This window comes from Ailuropoda melanoleuca, chromosome 2 (genome assembly GCF_002007445.2).
Source record: "Ailuropoda melanoleuca isolate Jingjing chromosome 2, ASM200744v2, whole genome shotgun sequence".
NCBI lineage: Eukaryota > Metazoa > Chordata > Mammalia > Carnivora > Ursidae > Ailuropoda > Ailuropoda melanoleuca.
The window spans coordinates 57,149,419-57,171,989 of NC_048219.1; the positions used below are offsets into that span (position 1 = coordinate 57,149,419).

The 22,571-nt window shown below is 36.7% G+C and overlaps 3 protein-coding genes across 4 annotated transcripts in view; 2 read left to right on the forward strand and 1 right to left on the reverse strand.

Moving 5' to 3' along the window:
• The window catches only part of CLCA2 (chloride channel accessory 2), a 38,290-nt gene extending 31,819 nt beyond the window's left edge, over window positions 1-6,471 (forward strand). The window contains exon 14 of the mRNA XM_002919387.4: window positions 6,029-6,471. Coding sequence (XP_002919433.2) covers window positions 6,029-6,471 — 443 coding nt within the window. The remainder of the gene's footprint in view (window positions 1-6,028) is intronic.
• Window positions 1-22,571, reverse strand: part of ODF2L (outer dense fiber of sperm tails 2 like) — a 312,052-nt gene that overhangs the window by 89,645 nt on the left and 199,836 nt on the right. The window lies entirely within an intron of this gene.
• Window positions 20,124-22,571, forward strand: part of LOC100471019 (calcium-activated chloride channel regulator 1) — a 28,598-nt gene continuing 26,150 nt past the window's right edge. The window contains exon 1 of the mRNA XM_002919386.4: window positions 20,124-20,285. Within this exon, the coding sequence (XP_002919432.1) occupies window positions 20,124-20,285 (162 nt within the window). The remainder of the gene's footprint in view (window positions 20,286-22,571) is intronic.

A 22,571-nucleotide genomic window follows, 5' to 3' on the forward strand; every position in this document is an offset into this window, starting at 1 on the left:
AGAGGCCAGGTTCTTACACCAGGGGCTTTGGAGGGGGGCCAGAATCCAAAAAGCACCAATCTTGTACCTCCTTCCTTGCACTGACTACCTTCCCTACGTGCCTAACAGCCTGACTTTCACACTCTTCCTCTGACATCATTTCATCATGTTCGTCTATAACCATTGCAACAATGTACTATCTTTAAAAATTGTTGAAAATGTGCTGCTTCTGAAGAAGCTGTTCAGTGACAGCAATTGTCCTTCCCACTACCTCCTCCTCTAATCCTGTTATACTACTAAGCCGGAAGAACATGTAATGGAGGAGAGACCTAAAATAATTCATAGATTTCAAATGAAGAGAAGTAGCCACTGTTAGTTCAGTAAGCTTCCTGAAGATGGAACCAAGTCTTCAACCTTCTGTCTTGGTCCTCAGTCCAAGCCCAGAGTTTTCCCTACTAGGAATTTATTGGTAAAGATGCTAATGAAGATGTAAGCCTCAATAACTGCAAAAGTAGCAGTAGCAGNTTTCCCTACTAGGAATTTATTGGTAAAGATGCTAATGAAGATGTAAGCCTCAATAACTGCAAAAGTAGCAGTTATTGGGAAATAGGAAATAGGAGGAAGGGTAGCCGAGTGAGAGGCTATACAGTATAGTGTTAAGGTATTGGGCTTTGGAGTCAGACACACCACATTTTACCTGTGTGACCTGAGGCATACTTGATTTCCCTCAACTTCTGATTATTAATCTGCAAAAGCAGACGGTAAGAGTAGCTATCTCAGAGTGTTATTAAGAGAATTGAATGAGGTAAGGCCCAGAGAGGGATCAAAACAGTGTCTGGTCCATACTAAGTGTTCAGTAAACATCAGCATTTGTAACATTTTGGAGACAGAAGGGATCTTAAAGACGTGCTAGTCTGACCCCCTTGTTTCTGATGTAAGGGAATGACCCTGAGCGTTTAAGTGTCTTGCCCAAGGCCATAGAGCTACTTTCATTTGCTAAAATACACTGTGAAAAAAAGAGTTAGAGACCAAATCTAGAGATATATGAGATCAAAGATGCAGAACCAGCCTGACTTCTCTTTCTCACAAGGAGAGAGGGAACATAACAAGTACTGTAACGGAAGGTGCTTCTCCATGAATATGAGCTGAGTTTGCTTTGAGTCTGTTGCAGTTGCACAGCTGCCCTCCATAAAGTTTAATAGTTGCTCATAGTAGAAAGTAATGGGATTTGGAGTGGAAGAAATGAATTCATTTCCAGCACTATTATTTCCTAACTCTTCACCATGGCAGCACATTTAACTTCCTACGTCCCTACCTTTTTATTTTAAAATGAGGTGATCAATTTCACACAGAGAGAGCTGTGGATGTGGAAAATCTTTGTCAATGCTAAGGCTTATGAAATATCACTTGTTTCATTATCTAGGAGAAGACTCTGGGAAAGCACCACGGAGAGGGCTTTCTCCAGAGAGAACAACAGACATAGGAACAATGGATATGTTCCACTGTGAGTGTAGAGTGGGTGGTCAGCCTCACTTCTCACCCATATCTGTCCCCCTGTATTTGAACCAAGTGGGTTCACTCTGAGGGAACTGGCTGATTGATAAATTTGAATATAGGCCTATTTTGTTTTGACAACCTTCTCTAAGCATGCCTTATTCTAATTACTACTAAGGAATAGAAACAGTCTCACTATCAAAAATTATTATAGATTTGGAAACTGTTCAAAACATAGTCATCAGAATATTTTCGTTTTTAAATTAAAACTTGGAATGTCCTATGGTTTTCATTCCTCAGAACAAAATCCTCCTTTGAAGCTGCTCCATTCATTGAAATCTATTTTTGGCCATTTTCGATAAGAATTATGATAGTATTAGAGTGGGTTGTACTACAGGTGGCTTCAATTTTTTTCATAATTATTTGTTACTCATAATTTTACTTTTGAGTAGGTAATACATTCACATGGTTGAAAATCAAAACAGCACAACAATATGAATGTAACACTTAAAAAGTACTGAACTATACCCTGAACTGTACACATTAAAAATGGCTAAGATGATAAATTTTAGGGACACCTGGGGGGCTCAGTCTCTGAAGTGTCCACCAATCTTACTCTAATTTTGTATCTTACTCCAATTTTGAAAAATCAAAACAATATAAGGAAAATCAAAAGAGTAAAATTCCTGCCCTCAGCTTTTCCAAATTCAGCTGTTCTATAACATGCAGTTTTTTTAACTTATCACAGTCTGCCTTGAATTAATGTCATACCACTTCACATATAACGTGAGAATCTTTCAAAAGTATAATTCCATGTACCCTCTGCCATCTTTTGTGGTCTTGCTGTCATATATCATACTGCTACATTTTTATAAAGCCCAAAACACATTGTTATGGCTTCTGTTTTAAACAATCAATTGTCTTTTTGATAAATTTTAAAGAGAAAAAAATGACTCTTTTTAGTAACCCATACAGTCACTATTTCTAGTCTTCTTCCTCCCTGTAGGTCTGAATTTTTATCTATCAACGTTTCCCTTATAGCTTAGGTCTTCAGGTGAAATTCTCTCAGGAGTCAATTATGTGAAAATGTGCTCAACTCACCGTAAGTTTTAACGTACATTTTTACTAGATATAAACTTCTAGGGCAATAACTTTTTCTTTCAGTACTTTAAATATGTTATTTCATTGTCTTATGGCCCCAATTTTTTTTCTGATGAGAACTCAGCTATCATTCTTAGTGTTATTCTCCTGAGTATAAAGTGTCTTTCTTTCCCTTTGGCTGCTTTAGATTGTTTTTATCTTTGGTGTTCAACGGATGGACCATGATGTGCTTCAGTGTGGTTTTCCTGTTTGGGGATTGCTGAGTTTCCTGGATCTGTAGAGTATTCTTTTTGACCAGATTTGGAATATTTCCAGCTAATATATTTTCAAAAAATTTCTATTCTACTCTTTTTCTTCTTTTCTTCCTGGATAATATTGATATGATATGATATGATAATATTGTATTATATTATATTATTATTATATTATATTATACCCACATACACTAAATGGATATGTCAGTGGATCAAAAAGATCATTGAAATTCTGTTTAATTTTTCTCTTTTGTCCTGAGTGCTACAGTTTGATTTTTATGGACTTGTCTTCAAGCTTACTGATTTTCTTCTTCTGTTGTGTCCAGTCTTTTTTTTTTTTAATATTTTATTTATTTATTCAACAGAGGTAGAAACAGCCAGCAAGAGAGGGAACACAAGCAGGGGGAGTGGGAGAGGAAGAAGCAGGCTCATAGCAGAGGAGCCTGATGTGGGGCTCAATCCCATAATGCCGGGATCACGCCCTGAGCCTAAGGCAGATGCCCAACCGCTGTGCCACCCAGGTGCCCCCTGTTGTGTCCAATCTGATATTAATCTTCTCAAATGAATTTTTTCATTGTGTTTTTTTCCAATTCTACAATTTCCATTTTCTTCTTTTTTTAAGTTTCCATATCTCTCCTCAAATTTCCCATCTTTTCATTCACTACATCCAACTTGTCCTGTTAACTTTTATCATATTCATCATGGTTATTTTTCTTTTTAAAGATTTTATTTACTTGACAGAGAAAGAGAGAGAGAGAGAGCACAAACAGGTGGAGTGATAGACAAGGGAGGGGGAAGCAGGCTCCCTACCTGATGTAGGGCTCGATCCCAGGATCCCAGGAGCTGAAGGCAGATGCTTAACCAACTGAGCCACCCAGGTGCCCTCATCATGGTTATTTTAAAGTCCTTGTCTATTAATTTCAAATCTCTGTCATTTGTGACTCATTTTATTTCCTGATATTTTTCTTGACTATATATTATATTTTCTACTTCTTTGCACGTCTAGGGATTTTATTGTATATTGGGCATGTGGTAGTAAATTATAGACTCTGGAATCTGTTATATTCTTCTGAAGAGTTTTGAAATCCTTTCTTTCTTTCTTTCTTTCCTTCTTTCTTTCTTTCTTTCTTTCTTTCTTTCTTTCCTTCCTTCCTTCCTTCCTTCCTTCCTTCCTTCCTTCCCTCCTTCTTTCTCTTCCTTTCAGAGAGAGAGAGAGAAAGAGAGAGAGAGAGCACATGAGAGTGGGAGAGGGACAGAGGGAGAAGCAGGCTCCCTGCTGAGCAGACAGCCCGATATGGGACTTGATCCCAGGATCCTGAGATCACGATCTGAGCCAAAGGCAGATGCTCAACCGACTGAGCCAGCGAGGCACTCCAAGAGTTTTGAAATTTTTTTAATTCATAGATTGGTTCACCTTGAATTTGAGGAGGCTTGGTTTTACTTTTGGCTAGGGTTTATCTATTTCAGTTTTCTCTTAATCCAGGGTATATCCCTTAATTCTGAAACCCAGTCTGTATTCCTAATGCATGGCTCTTTCAGTGTTTTAATGGATATCTTCAGATATTTACCATGCTTCTCTAACTTGACAAGACTCACTCTCCAAACTCTATACTCTTGGTGAGCATTAGCATAAAATTCTGCTCCGTTTTTCAGCCTTCTAGCTGTTGTTTGTCCCTTAAGCCCTTAATGTTTCACCCATACGTGAATAATTAGAAGTCTTCCAATGGTTTGAAAAAAGTTAATGCATAGATTTGGGGCTGCTCTCTCTCTGGCTCCCTCAACTTTTAGCTACTTGGGCAATCCCATTCTCAGTCTTCTGATTTCTAAGATCCCGAATGTAGCTGGCTTTCCATTCCAGCTATCATTATCTGTACAGGAGAGGGAAGTGCCTTAAGAGGAAAAGCTGTACAAACATAAATCATTCCTACTCTGATTTCCTTCTTTTAAGGATTGTAACACCTCTGGTTTCTGCCTATTTTTATCTGAATGCAGTGCTCCAAGAGCATTGTGTAGTTTTGTCTTTTGCTTTCTTCAGAGTTCATACCTGTTATATTCTATATAGAGTTAGTCTAAGCCATGTAGCCATTACCAGAACTCAGAACTAAACTTTTACCTTTGATTTAAGTAACACATGTTTTTGTCACTTAACATTCATGCTTATATCTTGCTTAAGAGGATATTTTCCATGTAGAAGTTTTTCATTTTATGTATTTAAACTTATCAATTTTTTTGTTTATGGCTTCTGAATTTTGATTCTTAATTAGAAGGGCCTTTCTTACTTCCAGGCTATACTGAAATTTATCTATTGTTTCCTACTAAATACTTAATATTTTAATTTTTGATCATTGTGGAGTTTATCCTGAAAAAAATGTTTGTGATATGGATCCAGTTTTATTTTTTTACATCATTTTACCCAATTGTCACAACATCATTTATCAAGAAATTTGTATTTTCCCCCATTAATTTGAATTCTACTTCTATCATATACCAAATTCCTGGATGTATTGTGGCCTATTTTTAGATATTAGTTTATTCATGCACCATTACTGCAATGTTTTAGGTATAGAAGCATTACAGCGTTTTTCTATCTTATAGGTTTAGTCCTTCCACATTGCTATTTTTAGTCTTTATATAGCCAAGCTTGATTATTTATTTTCCATTTAAGTTTTACAATAAGCTTGAAATTAGAGGCACTTTTATTTTATTTTATTGTTAATATTTTATTTATTTGAGAGAGACCAAGCTAGAGAGAAAGAGAGGGAGTGCACAAGCAGGGGGAGGGGCAGAGGGAGAGGCAGACTCCCCACTGCGCAGGGAGCCCTGATGTGTGGCTAGATGCCAGGACTCCAGATCATGACCCCAGCCAAAGGCAGATGCTTAACTGAGCCACCCAGGTGCTCCCTAGGGGCACTTTTAATAGAATCATTATTTTTTACAAATTTACAAAATAACAGGGAAAAAAAAAACATCTTTATTATGCTGAATCTTCCTATTAAAAAAAAAATAATAAGTTTTTTCTCTTGTCCAGGTTTCAATATGAGTTCTTATATAGTGTTTTAAAGTTTTGTTCATATACAATGTTTTGTTATGTTTATTTCTAGGTATTTTGAATTTTGTTGCTATTCTCTTTAGTCATTTCTAATAAACTAGAAAACTTACCCAAGTGACTTAACCTTTCCATTTATATTTTTTAATTTCAGCTAACAGCTATGAAATAAGAATCAGTCAAAGTTTACAGAATATTCAAGATGACTTTAACAATGCCATTTTAGTGAATACATCAAAGCTAAATCCTCAGCAAGCTGGCACCAAGGAGGTATTTACATTCTCACCAAAGCTTTTCACAAATGGACCTGACCACCAACCTGATGGAGAGACACAAGAAAGCCACAGAATTTATGTGGCAATACGAGCAATAGATAAGAACTCCTTAAAGTCTGCTGTATCTAACATTGCCCACGCATCTCTGTTTATTCCCCCAAATTCTGCTCCTATACTTTCCAGAGACAATCTTATATTGAAAGGAGTTTTGACAGCAGTGGGTTTGATAGGAATCATTTGCCTCACTATAGTTGTAACACACTGTATTTTAAATAGGAAAAAGAAAGCAGACAAGAAAAAGAATGGAACAAAATTAATATGAGCAAATGTACAGGGTACCTTCTTCTTAGATATAAGATCCATGGCCTTTACACTTTATAAAAACATACCAATAAAGTCAAATTAACATCAAAACTATTAGAATGCTTTGAGTTTTTGTATAATACGGATCAGATTTTTATTGGTAAACAGACAAAAGAATCTTTTATAACACTCATTTTTGGAAGGAAGTTAGGGAATGCTTAAGCTTTGGATATGGACGGAATAATAAAAATTACCCTCCAAGGTAATGTCTTTAAAAGCAAAGGCAAGGGCAAGATTGAACCAGAGTCAAGAAAAGCTTGTTTTATTGTAGAGGAAAAATAGCCCCAGGTAGAGGAAAGGAGGTTGGTATAACTGTCTCTATGAAGCAATTGCTTAGTTACTTTGATTAATTTGTATTTTCCCTTACCTTTTCAGAATAGGTTGCTTTTTTATGACTAAAGATCAAGCTGCATTTTATATATGAGGCCCCTATTGTAAAGTTCTTCACCTCTTGCCATTTGGTTAACTATACTACCGATCAAATCCCACTGCTCGTGCTCAAAGAGATCTTTGTTCCCTGCAAGAGTTAACATTAAAATGTGGGTATTATCCTTGTCCCCTGACATTAGTTTTGTAACAGAGGTCTATTGAATTTATTGCATATGAGATTGTATTCTCATCAAAGCAGCTTTCCAAGTTATTGCCTTGGTGTTATTCAATAAAAATGGTTATACCTCTCATAAGGCTTTAAGTAAAGAATAAAGACATAATTTTGAGGTTATTTTAATATATACACAGGCTGTATAGTTTTATTTGATTTCAACCAAAGAAGAGGCCATGGGGGACCCTGGGGGAGGGAAAAACTGACCTTTGGAAATGATTAACTGATTCTATCTTTTATTTAAAGAAGATTCTGGAATCCTTTCTCCATCAAAGGTTATTTGCCTATGGGAGTGGGAGGTGAGTAGAGAGTGAAGCACAGGTCACAAGGAAATAAAAATTATCTTTCATCTAATTTTATTATCCTTATTTTTTAAAGATTATTGAGCAATAGAATAATTTGCCTTGTATATTAAAGAGCTTTAAACTTTATTGGATAAATATAAATAATAATGTGAAATAGATCTATTTTAAAACCAGGATCAATTAAGAATGAAAATTTGATTAAATTCTGGAGAAGCAGGGAGGGAATTGTGGGAAATCGGGACAAGAGGAAAGAGAAAGAAGCCTGAGTCAGAGACTCAGGCCAGTGCTGAGGTAAAATGACCAGCAAATCTCAGTACCCAGGCTGTCTCCTTGCAGCTTAGACTACATCCCAGGTCTGACCTGTTATATTCTAAGTCTCAGAGTGCCTAAATTTTTGCTGATGCAGACTTCAAGTGCCTAGGCAGTCAGTCCCTCCTCCCTCTATTGCCATTATGCCTGCTATCCTGGGATTTGCCTCTCTGTAGCTTCAGTGATTTGATACTATATAGTACTGAGATGGGGTGTGGTGGGTTTTGAGCCTTTGAATGTTTTCCTCATTTTATAGATAGGGAAATTAAATGGTTAAGGGAGTAATCCAAAGCACCGGGCTGGTTAACAGCTGAGGTATATAATAGTAGAGCCAGGTTCTCATACTACTCCTTCACTCCTGTCTATTTAAGAAGGTGTGGGAAGATAGTGGGGATTATGCCTAGAAATATTTAACTCTTTTCAAGGATCACGTCCCCAGACTGAAGTTATGCCCTAGAACAAGAGCAAAACTGAAATAGATCTGCTCTGACAAAGCCTGAAACCAAGTCTCCACAGGATCAAGATGATGTACCAATAATTAAACTACTACTAGAACATGACCCATAAAAAGAAAACATATACAGAGTCTCTGCAACACATCATGCAGTATCTAACAAAAAATCAACAGGCATGCCAACAAGCAAGAAATATGTCCCATAATTAATAAGAATAAAAATTTGTCAACAGAAGATGCAAAATTGATCCAGATTTGGAATTAGCAGACAATAAGTTGACAATAGCGATTATAAATATGATGAAGAAATTATAGGAAATGATAGTATAAGTAATGAATAGAGAAGAAATTTCAGGAAAGATGCCAAAATTCTTTAAAAAGAAGCAAATGAAAATACTAAAACAGAAAAACACAGTGTATGAAAGATTTTTGTAATGGATTAACAACAGACTGGTACTACAGAAGAAAGGATCAGATGACTTAAAAACAGGAAAATGGAAATCATGGAAACTAAAACATTTCATTTTTTTAAAAATGGAAAAGTCAAAATGACCTGTGGAACATTATTGAGTAGTTTAACATATGTATAAATGAATCCCAGAAGTAGAAGGAGGAAAAATGGAGCACAAAAATATTTAAAGAAATATTAGTTGAAATTTTTCCTAATTTGACTTAAACTATCAACCCATGGGTCTAAAATGCTCAGTAAACCTAACATAGGATCTATGCAAAGAGAATAACACCTCAGTATATCATAGGAATAATGACTGATTACTTGTCAGAAACAACTGAGGACAGAAGACAACAAAATGACATCTTTGAGAGCCAAAAGAAAAATCTGTCAATGCAGAATTCTATATTGAGCAAAAATACCTTTCAAAATGAAGGCAGATAAATAAAAGCTGAAATCATGTTCACCAGCAAGAAATACCGAAGTAATTTCTTTAAAGGGAAATGATGTCTGGAAATTATAAATAGGTAAATGTAATCTATTGTTGGTTTCTTTACTTCTAATTCCTTTAAAAACAATTAACTGTTTAAAGTAAAAATTAAAACAATGTATTATTTTATTAATAACATAATTAAGATATATGACAGCAAAAGCAGAACAGACAGGTGACAGATGGACTTATACTGTTAAAAGTTACTTACATTACACTTAAAGTTGTATATTTAAGTAGACTGGAATAAATTAAGGATGCATTTATAAATCCCTTGCCACCCATTAATAATAGAGAAAGATATATCTAAAAAGCTAATAAATGCAATAAAAATGGAGCACTAAAACTAACCAATTAACACAAAATACATAAAGTAGAATGGAACAAAGAACAGAGGGAAATAACAGAAAGCAAACAGCAAGATGGTAGACTTAAAGCCTGCTAAATTAATAATTATATTAAATAGATACAGACTAAACACTTCAACTAAAAAGCAGAGATTTTCAGACTTGACAAAAAAAAAGCAGACTCAACTATATGGAATTTATAATAGGTGCATTTTAAATACAATGACATAGAAGTCAAAAAATGAAACAAGGAAATGGTATTTGTGCAAATGCTAAGCATAAGATAGCTAGTGTTAGTATATTATTATAAGACAAAACAGGCCTTGAGAAAAGAGAGAAAAGAGTGCCATTTTATAATGATAAAAAATAAATTCACGAAGAAGATACAGCAATCCTACACATGCACATACCTATTAATAGAGCTTCAAGGGGCGCCTGGGTGGCACAGCGGTTAAGCGTCTGCCTTCGGCTCAGGGCGTGATCCCGGCGTTATGGGATCGAGCCCCACATCAGGCTCCTCTGCTATGAGCCTGCCTCTTCCTCTCCCACTCCCCCTGCTTGTGTTCCCTCTCTCGCTGGCTGTCTCTATCTCTGTCAAATAAATAAATAAAATCTTAAAAAAAAAAAAAATAGAGCTTCAAAATACCAGAAATAAAAATTGGCAAAACTACAGGGAGAAATAGACAAACCAACAATCAACTTTGGAGATATAAATCTCCCACTGTCAAAAATTGTGGCAACTAGATAGAAAGACTCAATAAGAATGGAGCATCATTCAACAATGGAACAAGAATTTGAACAACATTATCAACTAATTTAATCTTGACATTTATAAAACACTGCAACCAACTAGTGCACAGTACACATTCTTTCTAAGTGCTCATGTAACACTCACCAAATGAGATCATGAGCTAGGCCATAAAACATATCCCAGAATATAGAGTCCAGAAATAGACCTACACACGTATGGTCAATAGATTTTCTACAAATGTGGGGATGGCAGTGAGTGTAGGGATGGCAAGTGGGGGAAGGCAACTCAATGGATAAAGCAGAGTTCTTTTCAATAAATGATGTTGGAATAGCTAAACATGTTTGGGAAAATAATTTTACTCCTACCTTATAAAAATATGAATTCATGATGAATCACAGATATAAAAATGAATTAAGATATGAACTTCTAGAAAAAATATGTCTTCACAACTCTAGTGTACAAAGATTTCTTAGAACAGAGAAAACACTAAACATAAAAGAAAAAATAAGTTGGACTACATCAAATCTAAATATTTGTGCTCATGAAAGGACACTGTTAATAATGAAAAGGCAAACTAGAGTGAAAGAAACATTCACAACACATATATCTGACAAAGAAGTTTTATCTAGAATATGTAAAAATTGTCATAAATAAAATATATAATATTTTATAAATTATAAATAAAATATATATTTAAAAATACTGTTATAAATCAGTAATAGAAAGGTAAAGAACCCAATAAAAATGGGTGAAAGATTTAAACAGACATTTGACAAAAAGAATATATAAATGGCCAATAAGCACATACATAAAGGTTATCAACACCATCAGTCATCAACAGATGAAAATAATAAATATAATGAAATACCTCTTCATTCCCACCAGAACAACTAAAGAATAAAGGTTGACAATAAGAAATGTCAACAAGGATATGGAGCAATTGGAATTTTCCTACAGTGGTGAGTGTACAACCACTTGAGAATACTGCTTGGCAGTTTCTTAAAGGTTATGCATAAATCTAACCTTTGACCCAGCAATTCTACTTCCAAAGAGATGAAAAAATGTCCACCAAAAGACTTCCTCAAGAATTTTTATAGCCACTTTAGGGGCGCGTGGGTGGCTCAGTCAGTTAGGCATCTGCCTTTGGCTCAGGTCATGATCCCAGGGTCCTGGGATGGAGCCCCACATCAGGCTCCCTGCTCATCAGGGAGTCTGCTTCTCCCTGTCCCTCTGCTGCTCCCCCTGCTTGTACTCTCTCTCTCTCTCTCAAATAGATAGATAAAATCTTTAAAAAAAAAAAAGAATTTTTATAGCCACTTTATTCATAATAACCCCCAAAAGGAAACAATCAAGTTTCTATTAATAGAATGGCTAAAACAAATGTTGCTATTTGTATTACCTCACAAGGGAATACCACTCAGCAACAAAAAGAAACAAACAACTGATACATGCAACTATGTACATGAACCTCAAAATCATTATCTTGAGCTAAGGAAGTCAAATTCAAAGGAACACACACTGTATGATTCCACTTATAAGAAGTTTAAGAACAATAATATTCTCTGGATGCAGAAATCTAATAGCAGTTGGTTGTCTCAGTGCAGAAGAGTTGGAGTCGACTGGAAGGGGCACAAGCAGGCTTTCTGGAGCAATGAAAATTTATATATATTGATTGGGATGGTGGTTTACCTGGGTGTAGAAATTTGTCAGCACTCATTTATCTGTGTCCATTGGATCTGTGCATTTTAGGGTCTATAAATTTCACCTCAAAGAAACAATATAAATGAATTTATTATATCTTTACCTTTACAGCAATCTTTATAGCAATGGTTCTCAACCAGAGGTGATTTACCCTTTCAGGGGACATTGGCAATATCTGTGGATACTTTTGATTTCACAGGCAAGCGAGTTCTCTAAAGGCCAGGGATACTGCTAAACAACCCATGATGCGTTGGACAGCCCCCACAACAAACGGGGCTGTCGAAACGTCGATAGTTCCAAGATTGAGAAACCCTGCTTTACAGAGAAAAGGGTCATTTGTAAAGACATTTGATATATTAAGAAAAAGTGGCCTTAGTGAAGGGGGAAAGGGGACACAAAACTGTGAGGCAAATTTAAGTGAGGTTGAGAAGACAAGAATGAAGAGAAAAAGTATTTTAAATAAAACAAAAATGGTCCACATTAGAGGATCCAGATTCAAAATGCTGGTAGAAAATCTAACTGATGAAAAAATTAAAAAGGGGAATGAATATAAAGTTGAGGGATGGTACATTACATATTAAGATCTGTGTGATGATTTATGAATTCAAAGTATAGGGAAATGAGGAATAGAAGCAGAGGGAAGGTTAGATGAGAAGTGGGCTCTGATGAAATGAGATTCTGATCTATTGTGTATCTTAGGATGTAGAAAAAGCACAGATCAGACACAAAGAGAAAGACAAAATAACATGAAAGTTAAGGATACTGATTATGAAGTACATGATGATAGACAGAGAAGCACTCAAGATACAGAAACATATACTCAGATCATTGAGGTAATTAAGGCCTGACTCCAAAGCTCAAAAGGAATGCCTCCCTCCATAATTGCCTCTTGCACTTAGAATATCTAACTCTTATCAGCAAGATGGCTCCTGGGTTGGGTGGAGAGTGACCTACACCCTGGCCCACTTCATTCTCCACTCCCTTTTATCAACAGGCTAAGAGTCTTATCAAAAATGATGAGAGCAACTGCCTCAAGGGCACAAGAAGGAGGAAGCTATCCAGTACAGTGGGCAATTGCTTTCTACCTCACTGGCTCTGTTGAGCAGAAGCAATATAAATTAACAAACGTGCAAAAGGAACTCTTCTAAAATTCACATGATCTCACTTCACACCAGTATAGGAAAGAAACAAGAACACAGAGAAGATAAAAGGGAAAAAAGAGAGTGGAATAGAAAAGTAAAGAGAAAAATTAGAAATTTAGGGTAGAGAAGACAGGACTCTTAGTCAACATGTTGGGATTTCAAAATAATGGTCTTTAATCCAAAATTTTTATTTTTATGTATAAATTTGTTTCAATTAAAAAAGTAATACATGCTATTATAAAAATACAGATTAGGATGTGATAAATAAAATAGATGTGAAATAAATAAACTTACTTATTTCACATATATTTTATTCCTTTATTAAAGGACACTAGAGTAATTTGGTTTCTTGCTATTATAAAGTAGGCTTTGAGGGACAAATTATATTACCCTTGTACATATAATCTTATGCACCTCTGTGAGTGTATTTGTATGGTAAATTCCTAGGAGTGGAATTGCTATTTTAAAAGATATACACACATAAATTTTGGTGAATATTTCCCTTCAAAGCATTTGTACCAATTTTTCTAACATCAATAGTGTATGAATGCCTGTTTCTTAATGGCCATTACTAAAAGAAGTAATGAACTGGGAGGTGGAGGCAGGAGTCATACTGGGGTACTACATGACAAACAGCTTAAAATTGACTCTTAAGTATTCATGTCCTTAAAATATATCCTGGTCATTCTTGATACCATCTAATATAAAGCCCCAGCTTTCCCCAACTTGTTGGTTTCTCTCCTCTCTCTCCCTGCAAAGCTAAGGTTTGGGTAAGTGGAAGGGGAAGTATATTATTTGTTTGTTAAATAAATTTTTTTGTTTATTAAACGATTGTTTTTACTTTTGTTGTTGTTTATTAAATAAATTCTATGTGCCAGGCACTGCGCTGGCTGTGTTGTATTTATTTTGCTTTATTTTTTTCAATATTTAAATACCAATATACCACAGCTAATGTCATAAAAATGTAGATTTGATGCAAGAAACAATATTAGAGAAAATATAGGTACTACAGAAAAGACATTTTATAATGACAATGATATAACAATCCTAAATTTGTATTCAGCAAATAACAGCTTTAAAATACATAAAGCAAAAGTTGACAGAACTAAAAAAAAAGAGAGAGAGAGAGAGAGAGAAGAAAAAAATACACAAATTCACAATCATAGCTGGAGATCTTAACACAACTCCACTAACTGAAAGAACAAACAGATAAGAAACTAATAAGAATAAAGAAGATCTGAATAATATGATTAACCAACTTGGCCACACATATATATAACAACTGCAGAATGCCCATTTTTCTCAAATGCACGTGGGAGATTTTATCAAAATAGACCATAATCTGATTCAAAAAACAAGTCTCAACAAATTGCAAAGTATTTAAATTTTAGAGTATGTTTTCTGACTATAGTGAAATTAAATCTATAATAACATAAAGTATCCCCAAATGTCTGGGAAATTAAACAATACACTTCTATATGGCTCATATGTTAAAAAAAGAACTTGAAAGTTAGAAAATACTTGGAACTGAATGATAATTAAAATGTGACATATCAAAATTCTTACATAATGAAGCTAAAGCAATAGTCAAAAGACATTTTAAGAAAGAAGTAGTATCTGTTTCAGGCACACTGTTCCAGAGAATAAAAAAGAGGAAATTCTTTTCCAACTCACTGTTTGAGGAAGATAGCCTTGATATTAATACCTGCTAAGGACATTCCAAGTAAGGAAAAGTACAGACCAATCTTTCTCACGAACATAGATGCAAAAATCCTAAATGAAATATTAGCAAATTGAAAAGAATACTATATCATGATCAAATAGAATTTATGCTAGGAATGTAATGTTGATCTAACATTGAAAAATCAGTGTAAGTCACCACATTACCAGAACAAAGAAGAAAAATCACACAATCATCACAATAGATGCAAAAAAAAAGCATGTGATAAAACTCTGGGATGCCTAGGTGGCTTAGTTTGGTAAGTGTCTGCCTTTGGCTCAGGTCATGATCCCAGGATCCTGGGATTGAGTCCCGCATTGGGCTCCTTGCTCAGCGGGGAGCATACTTCTTCCTCTGCCACTCTCCCTATTTGTGCGCTCTCTCTCTCTCTGACAAATAAATAAACAAAATCTTTAAAAATGAAATTTTTAAAAAAAAATTTGATAAAATTCAATATTTATTCATAACTTAAAAAAAGAAAACTCAGAGCAAACTAGGAATAGAAGGAGACTTTCTTAATCTGATAAAAGTATCTACAAAATATCTCTAGATAATAGCATACTTAATGGTAAAATATAGAGTGCTTTTCCACTCAGGATTGGGAACAAGAAAAAAGATATCCATTCTCTCTACTGTATTCAACACTATACTGGAAATCCTAGCAAGTATAATAAGTGAAAGAAACAAAAGACATAAGATTGGAAAGGAAGAAGTAAACAGGTTATTACTCACAGATGGTGTAATTATATACATACAAAATCCGAAAGAATCTAAAAACTACTAAAAATAATAGGAATTTAGCAAACTCACTAACTATAAGGTCAATACATAAAAACCTATTATATTTCTATAGACCAGCAATAAACAATTAGGAAATGAAAATTTATTAAAATATCATTTATAATAGCACCCCCCCCCAAAAAAACCTGATAAGTACATCTAATGAAAGACCTCTACCCTGAAAATGGTAAGACATGGTTGAGATCAATTAAATAAAACCTAAAATAAGACAAGTTATGTCCATAGATTGAAAGACTCAGTATTATAAAGGTGTCAGTTCTCCTAAAACTGATATATCAATTCAAAGCAATCCTATCAAACCCAGATTTTTTTTTGGTGGAATTGAAAAGCTGATCCTAAATATTATATTGAAATGCAAAGGACTTAAAATATCCCCAAATAATCTTGAAGAAAAACAAATACGGAATGATCCCAGATGTCAAGACATACAAAGCAGCAATAATCAAGACTCTATGCTACTGAGGTAAGGAGAGTCACAAAGACTAATGAAACAGAAAAGAGTCCAGAAACAGACCCGCACATTTGCAGCCATCTCATTCACAACAAAACCACAACTGCAATTCAGTGGGGGAAAGTATGGTCTTTTCAATAAATGGTCTGGGCCTACTGGCCATCCATAATGGACAACAAAACAAAACAAGACAAGAATCTTGAATCTTACCTTACACTATGCACAAAAAACAACTTGAGATAGATCGCAGACCTAAATATGAAAGGCAGAACAATACAGCAGAACAGAATACTGTATATTTTCACGAACTTGAAAAAGCTGTCCTAAATATGATGCAAAAAACACTACCCATAAAAGAAAAGATTAAATTAGACTCTCTCTGCCTGCCACTCCCCCTGCTTGTGTGCTCTCTCTCTCTCTGACAAATAAACAAATAAATAATCTTTAGAAATTAATTAATTAATTAAAATTGGGCAAAAAGACTTGAACAGGCACTTTACAACAGAGGACATCCAAATGACCAAAGTATATGAAAAGGTGCTTAACAACATTAGTCATCAGGGAAAATGCAAATTAAAACCACAGTACAGTATGATTACATTCCCACTAGAATAGCTACAATCATAAGGACTGACAGTACTGTATACTGGTAGAAAAGTGCAAAAACCAGCGAAACCACTTCAAAAAGTGTCTGGCAGATCAACTAAATAAGGCTAGACATATGTATACCCTGTGACTCAGCAATTCCACTCCTGGTATATACCCAACGGAAATCAATGCTTACAGTTTTATTTATAATAGCCCCAAACAGGAAATAGTCCAAATGTTCATCAACAGCAGCCCTTAAGCAAATTGTGCTATATTCTTAAAATGGAATACAATGGATAAAGAACATATTGCTGCTACATGCAACATGGCTGAATTTCATGCAGCAAATGTTATATGAAAGTAGCGAGATACAAGAGGATGTACTGTGTATTTCTATTTACATGATGTTCAAAAACAGGTGTAATTAATCGATGTGGCAATGGAGGTCAGAATAGTGATGACCATTTGGGGGTTTCTGACTAGAAGGGAACACAAAAGAGACTTCCGGGATGCTGGAACTACTTTGCACCTTTGGCCAAAGTTTGTCACTCAGGGCGTCAGATCCCTGGACCTCAGGTTTGTGTTGTCTGGCCCATCTGGGTTGCCTCTGACAAAGCCAGATCCCACGTGCCATCCAACAATGCTTTCTGAGCCAAAGCCTCTGTGGATCTGTCTAGGCCGAACCTGAACCCCAGAGGACAGTGGAGCTGCCACTCCAGCTCAGTAGAGGCCGTACTAAACTAGGCCCTCTCCTTGGGGAGGCAGAGAAGATGAGATGAAGATGAGGAGATGAGGCAGTCATGGCAGCAGCACGGACTCTCCATGGAGCAAGCAGCCAAGGCCCAGCCAGCAGGGAAGTCCAGGTAAATCTGGCGAAGCACCCAAACTGGGTCTGTCACACCTTTGTCACAGACAACGGCAGAAGCCACAATGCAATAAGGGCAGGGCAGCTAAGGGCTCATATCTTCCAGGAAGGAAGGCTCTGGTTACACCAATAGGCAAACAAACAATACAGGACAGCCAAAACGCTGGCTAAAAGTGAGGGAAACTGATGACAAAGGAAGGAGATAAATATCTATATTGGCTGTGAAAATTAATATAAGGCAACATCAATAAAGTGGAATCAGGAGGACAGGAGGGGAGGCTACAAGGGGGAACCATACCATTCAACATCAATTACAGGAAGAATTGTCAGTTACAGACCCCAACAGAGAATCATCAAAAGGAAAGAATCATCCATTACAGGCCTCAACCAGGAAAGATGTACATGGGATCTTCTACAAGAAATCAGCTATCCCTGCAACTCGGCCAATTTCTCCAACGGACAGACTTTCCTTCAAAATAACTCTTCCCAATTTCCTCAAATAATGTTCCCTTCCTTTTTTTTTTTTTTTTTTTTTTTTTGGAGTTGCCATATCATGCATGCCCCAAATTATAAATCTCTGTTACTCCTGAATAAACCCATTTTTGCTGGCAAAAGAACTGACTTTTATTTTAGGATTAACGTGGTCTTGAGACCAGCCCTAGCAGCAGACTTTAATTTATTTCAGTAAGTCTCTTGCTTTAGGTATTTTAGGAGATTGCAATTGGCCACCACTTTGAAGGAGATTCTATGAATGATTGGACTTGTACCTTCTTTCAAAGAAAAAGCAAAATAGCTTGTGCTCACACACAAAAAATGTAAACTTTACATTATAATATTGGAACTAAATATTATGGAAGGACAAGAGTGGATCTGAGCAGTTGAAGGGGTAAATTGTGTTGGATTGATCTTACGGAAACCCCTTAGATTTTCTCGGCCCCATCTGTGCCCTGGACCCTCAGTTACTCACTCCCCCTCAGTCCCTACCTCCTCCTTGAGGGCCCAAGTGGTTCCACTACCACAGGCCAACCATGCACCACTTGGAATGTATTTCCTTAAACACAACAAGGCATGGGATCTCTCTTTCCAAGCTGCTGTTGAAGGGGCTGGACAACACAGTCAGGAAGTTCAGGGGAGCTGATCACCTATAGGAGATGAGAAGCCAAACACTTCCCCTTCCTCCCTCCCACAGACTGTTTTTCATGGTTCTTTCCATAGCCCATTAGTAGACATTCCAAATGTCAGGGCATGTACAGTGGTCAGCTTTAATAACATTTCACCTTTCATTGCTTCCCAGCCATAGCTGACTATTTTCCACTTTCCCTCACTCTCACTGCTCTGGGATTAAATTCTCCAGTTATTTGCACATAAGCTTGCCTTAGGCTCTGTTTTTTAGGGAAAGCAGGAAAGACATATATAGTTGGGGGAGTGAGATGTTTTAGATATAAATTTTTATGTATAACAAATGCATATGTTTATTCAATAAACATTGAGTAAGTTATTTTTGTATAAAAGTATATTTAGATCATCTAGAAAACCACCTTATAATTGAGTATTTCCAATCTATTTCAATGCTTCACTTTGGATTAAAGATTATATACTTAAGCAGTAAGTTCTATTTATTAGATATAAAAACTAATCTAATTTTTATGAGCCAATGTCAAAGAAAGGGGGTAGACAAGGTGAAATTGATGCTTTCTACAATGTGAAGACCAAATGAAATCACAGGATGAAGGGATATTTCGAGTAATAAATAAAATAAAATGGTGGACCAATTTGAGTTTCCACCTGAGGTTCAGCAAACTTAAAAGTGTCTGTGCGGTAGCTGGCAGTCCATAATTCATGTTCCGACAGACATTTAGTTTCAATAAAATAATTTAATGTTGTTAATTTTTTATGTTGACCAGTGGGAGGTATGGAATAGAGAAATAGAGGTCTGATGAGGAAACTGAAGGGAGTTTGCTTTGCACAGTGATATGTAAATTTTATTTTTTCTCTCCATTATAAAATATCCAATAATATCTATGTTGCTTTCTAATGTTTTTTGGTGCAAGTGGATTCTGTAAGGGAGTACCAAGAAGTGATGAGGCTATGTCAAGATCAATGAGGGTTACAAAAAAAAGAGAAGGTCACCATGAAGGATAACTAGGTATATGGTTTACACTCAACAAATGCTCACTGAATATGCAGAATAGTCAGGCCTCCATGGGCAGGTGAAGGTTGGAGGGTGGTGTTGGGTGGGTCAATGTCCCTGGTTGGCAAACATTTGTAGTAAGTAAACATCTTTCAATGGCCAAGCCGCTTGTCACCTGTGAGTCCCTCCAGGGAACCGGATGTGGGCTCCCCACCCACATTCCCAGCATCTGGCACAGGTGAAGGCAAGGCTAATAATCCTTTCAAAATGAAATATTTGAAAGTACACAGAATTTGAGACTAAGCTACAGTTCCTTATATAGGAGACAAATGCAGTAGTGAAAGACTTTTGGGTCAAAGGGTTAAATACTGTGATAAACCACCTCTGATAGCTTGGAAAAAATATGTGTCTATATATTCCTATATATATATATAGGGGTAAAGAAGACCGACCTCTAAAAAGCATCATTCTCCAAAGAGAGAATTCAAAGTGCGATGTACAGCAATGGGGTCATTTAAGAGTTCTGTTTTCATCTTGGTCCTTCATCTCCTGGAAGGGGCCCTGAGCAATTCACTCATTCAGCTGAATAATAATGGCTATGAAGGCATTGTCATTGCAATTGACCCTAATGTGCCAGAAGATGAAACACTCATTCAACATATAAAGGTAAGTTCAAAATGGTAATTTTCCATGCTTAAAAAAAAATTAAGTGTAATGTTGTGACAGAGAAAATGCATGTTCTCTAACTCCAGCTGTGTGACACTGGCAAATTATTTTCAAATCTGAGCCTGTTTCTTTAGCTGTGAAACGGCAATAATAACACTAAACTACTAGGATTCTTGTGATAGATGAGATAATATATGCAGTGCACATAACTCAGAGTTTGATGCATTGTTGGCGTTTAATAAATGACTGGTTATGGACAATTTCATTGAAAACTATTTAGTTTCACACTAAGATAGGGCCAGCATCATTTGACAGAGATTGTGAGATACGGGAAGGATAATTCCTTTGCTTACTTTCACAATTGGCTTATATCAGATTCTCCTTTTTGTCCTAATTGTAACTCCCTTGTCTGTTATCCTAATATAGGAGCCCAGGAGGCAAATCTCTGATTTGAGAACAATCCCGACCCTTCCAGTGAGAGGGAACTGTGCATTTTACCAGCCCCAGTGCAAGGGCTGCTGGGCGGCCTCACCTCACTTGTTACTTCTCTTATGGAGGAAGGAAAAACTAGGGGAAAAGACTCTTCCTGTTCTGGCAGAGGCTTCTAATTGCTGTAAGGTGGAGGGATTAGAGAGGTCAAGTGCAACAGCAAACAGCTAAGAATAAGAAGGAAATGCTTTATAAAAGGCTGTGGGGCACCTCCAGAGGCCGTATTGCATAATGTGCAAAAGTGTTAGTCTGTAAAATGGGAATAATAATGAGTACCTTCCTCCTAGGACTTTGTGACGATTAAATTTAACAATGCATGAATGTAAGGGAAGCAGAATGAAGGGTATATGGGAACTCTGAACAATTTTTGCATGTCTTCTATAAGCCTAAAATTATCTCAAAAATTAAAAAAAAAACCTTCAAAAATGAATGCATCGTGCCTGGAACATAGTAAGAGCTCAGTAAATGGTAGGCATAGTTATCTATCACCAGTCCCACTTTTAATCCTTCTAGATCAAAAGATTTCCTCCCTCTTAACCAAGCCAAAGGGACTAAAGTTTGTTTCTGGCTAAAGTTCTTGAGTGTGAGCTCAGAAGTTAGTAGTGCAAGGGCTCCAAAGTTCGCCCCAAAAGGTCCTTTGCTCTCAGCAGAAGCAAGGCTAGAAAGATGGAGTTTGGAGAGAGAACCATCTCTATCACCAAGAGCAGTCTGGGGTTGGAGAAGTGCAGCGGTTGATGGGGGGGGCAGGGGCGGGGAGAAGCTTACCTATTGAACTGGAAGGCTATCAGGTTTACCACCGTTGGTGAAAGAGAAATTCACACCTTTTGAAATCTCTCAGTATCAGAAACCTTGGGTAAGTTTTTGATTACCTCTAAATTTAGAAATAGTATGAGCAAAAATGAGGTAGCCACTTGGAGAAACTAAGTGTGGAAGATGTGGCCATGGATGTTTCTGTCTCTGGCTGGACAGTCAGCAGGGCTCAGGAATTGCCAGAAGGAGGACACAGATGCCTTATTTTGAATGACAATGGTCTTTTGTATTTATATGGCCCCTTAGAGCTTTCCAAGTGCTTTCACCTTTGAAGGTTTCATCTTTGGGGATTTTCCTCCTGAAAAAATGTACTTCTCTTTACAATTATTAAATCGACTTTCTGGTAGGAGTCCTAAATGCGTTGACTGTAAGATAAGTTGGTTTCCACATCTTCTCTATAAAAGGAACACTTGTAAGGGTCGTAAGTGTCCTCAGCATCCTTCAGTAGTTAATAAAAGTGGTTTCCTCCCTATTTGATGTTCCAGATCTGCAGAGTTGAGGGAGCTCACCGTGGGCTTTGCTGCTGTTCTTGGCCATCCCTCACTCTCTGCTTTCTGAGGGAGTTCTCTCCCTCCTGCCCTTATGGGGACAGAAGCCTATAAGTCAGCTCTTAAATACCGGCTTCAGCAGGACCGTCTCTAACATTTTTCCACCTACAAGACCGGCAGATGGCGCTGCAGCAGTTCTAGCCACTGCACCTACACTCTACCCAGTAACAGAGAAGCAAGAGGAGCAGTCCGGGAAACTCACTCTTTGTGTCCTCCCTCTCTCCCTCTGTCCTTCTCTCTCTCTCTCTGTCTCGCTGTCTCTCGTTCTCTGTGTGTGTCTCTCTCTGTCTCCCTCTTTCTCTCTAGCTCTCTCTCACACACACACACACACACACACACACACGATACACAATCGGAATAGTTTGGGGTCTCCTCAATACAAGGGAGCCCAGGCACCTCCTAACTTGACACTCCTGGACAGTTTACCATCCATCATAAG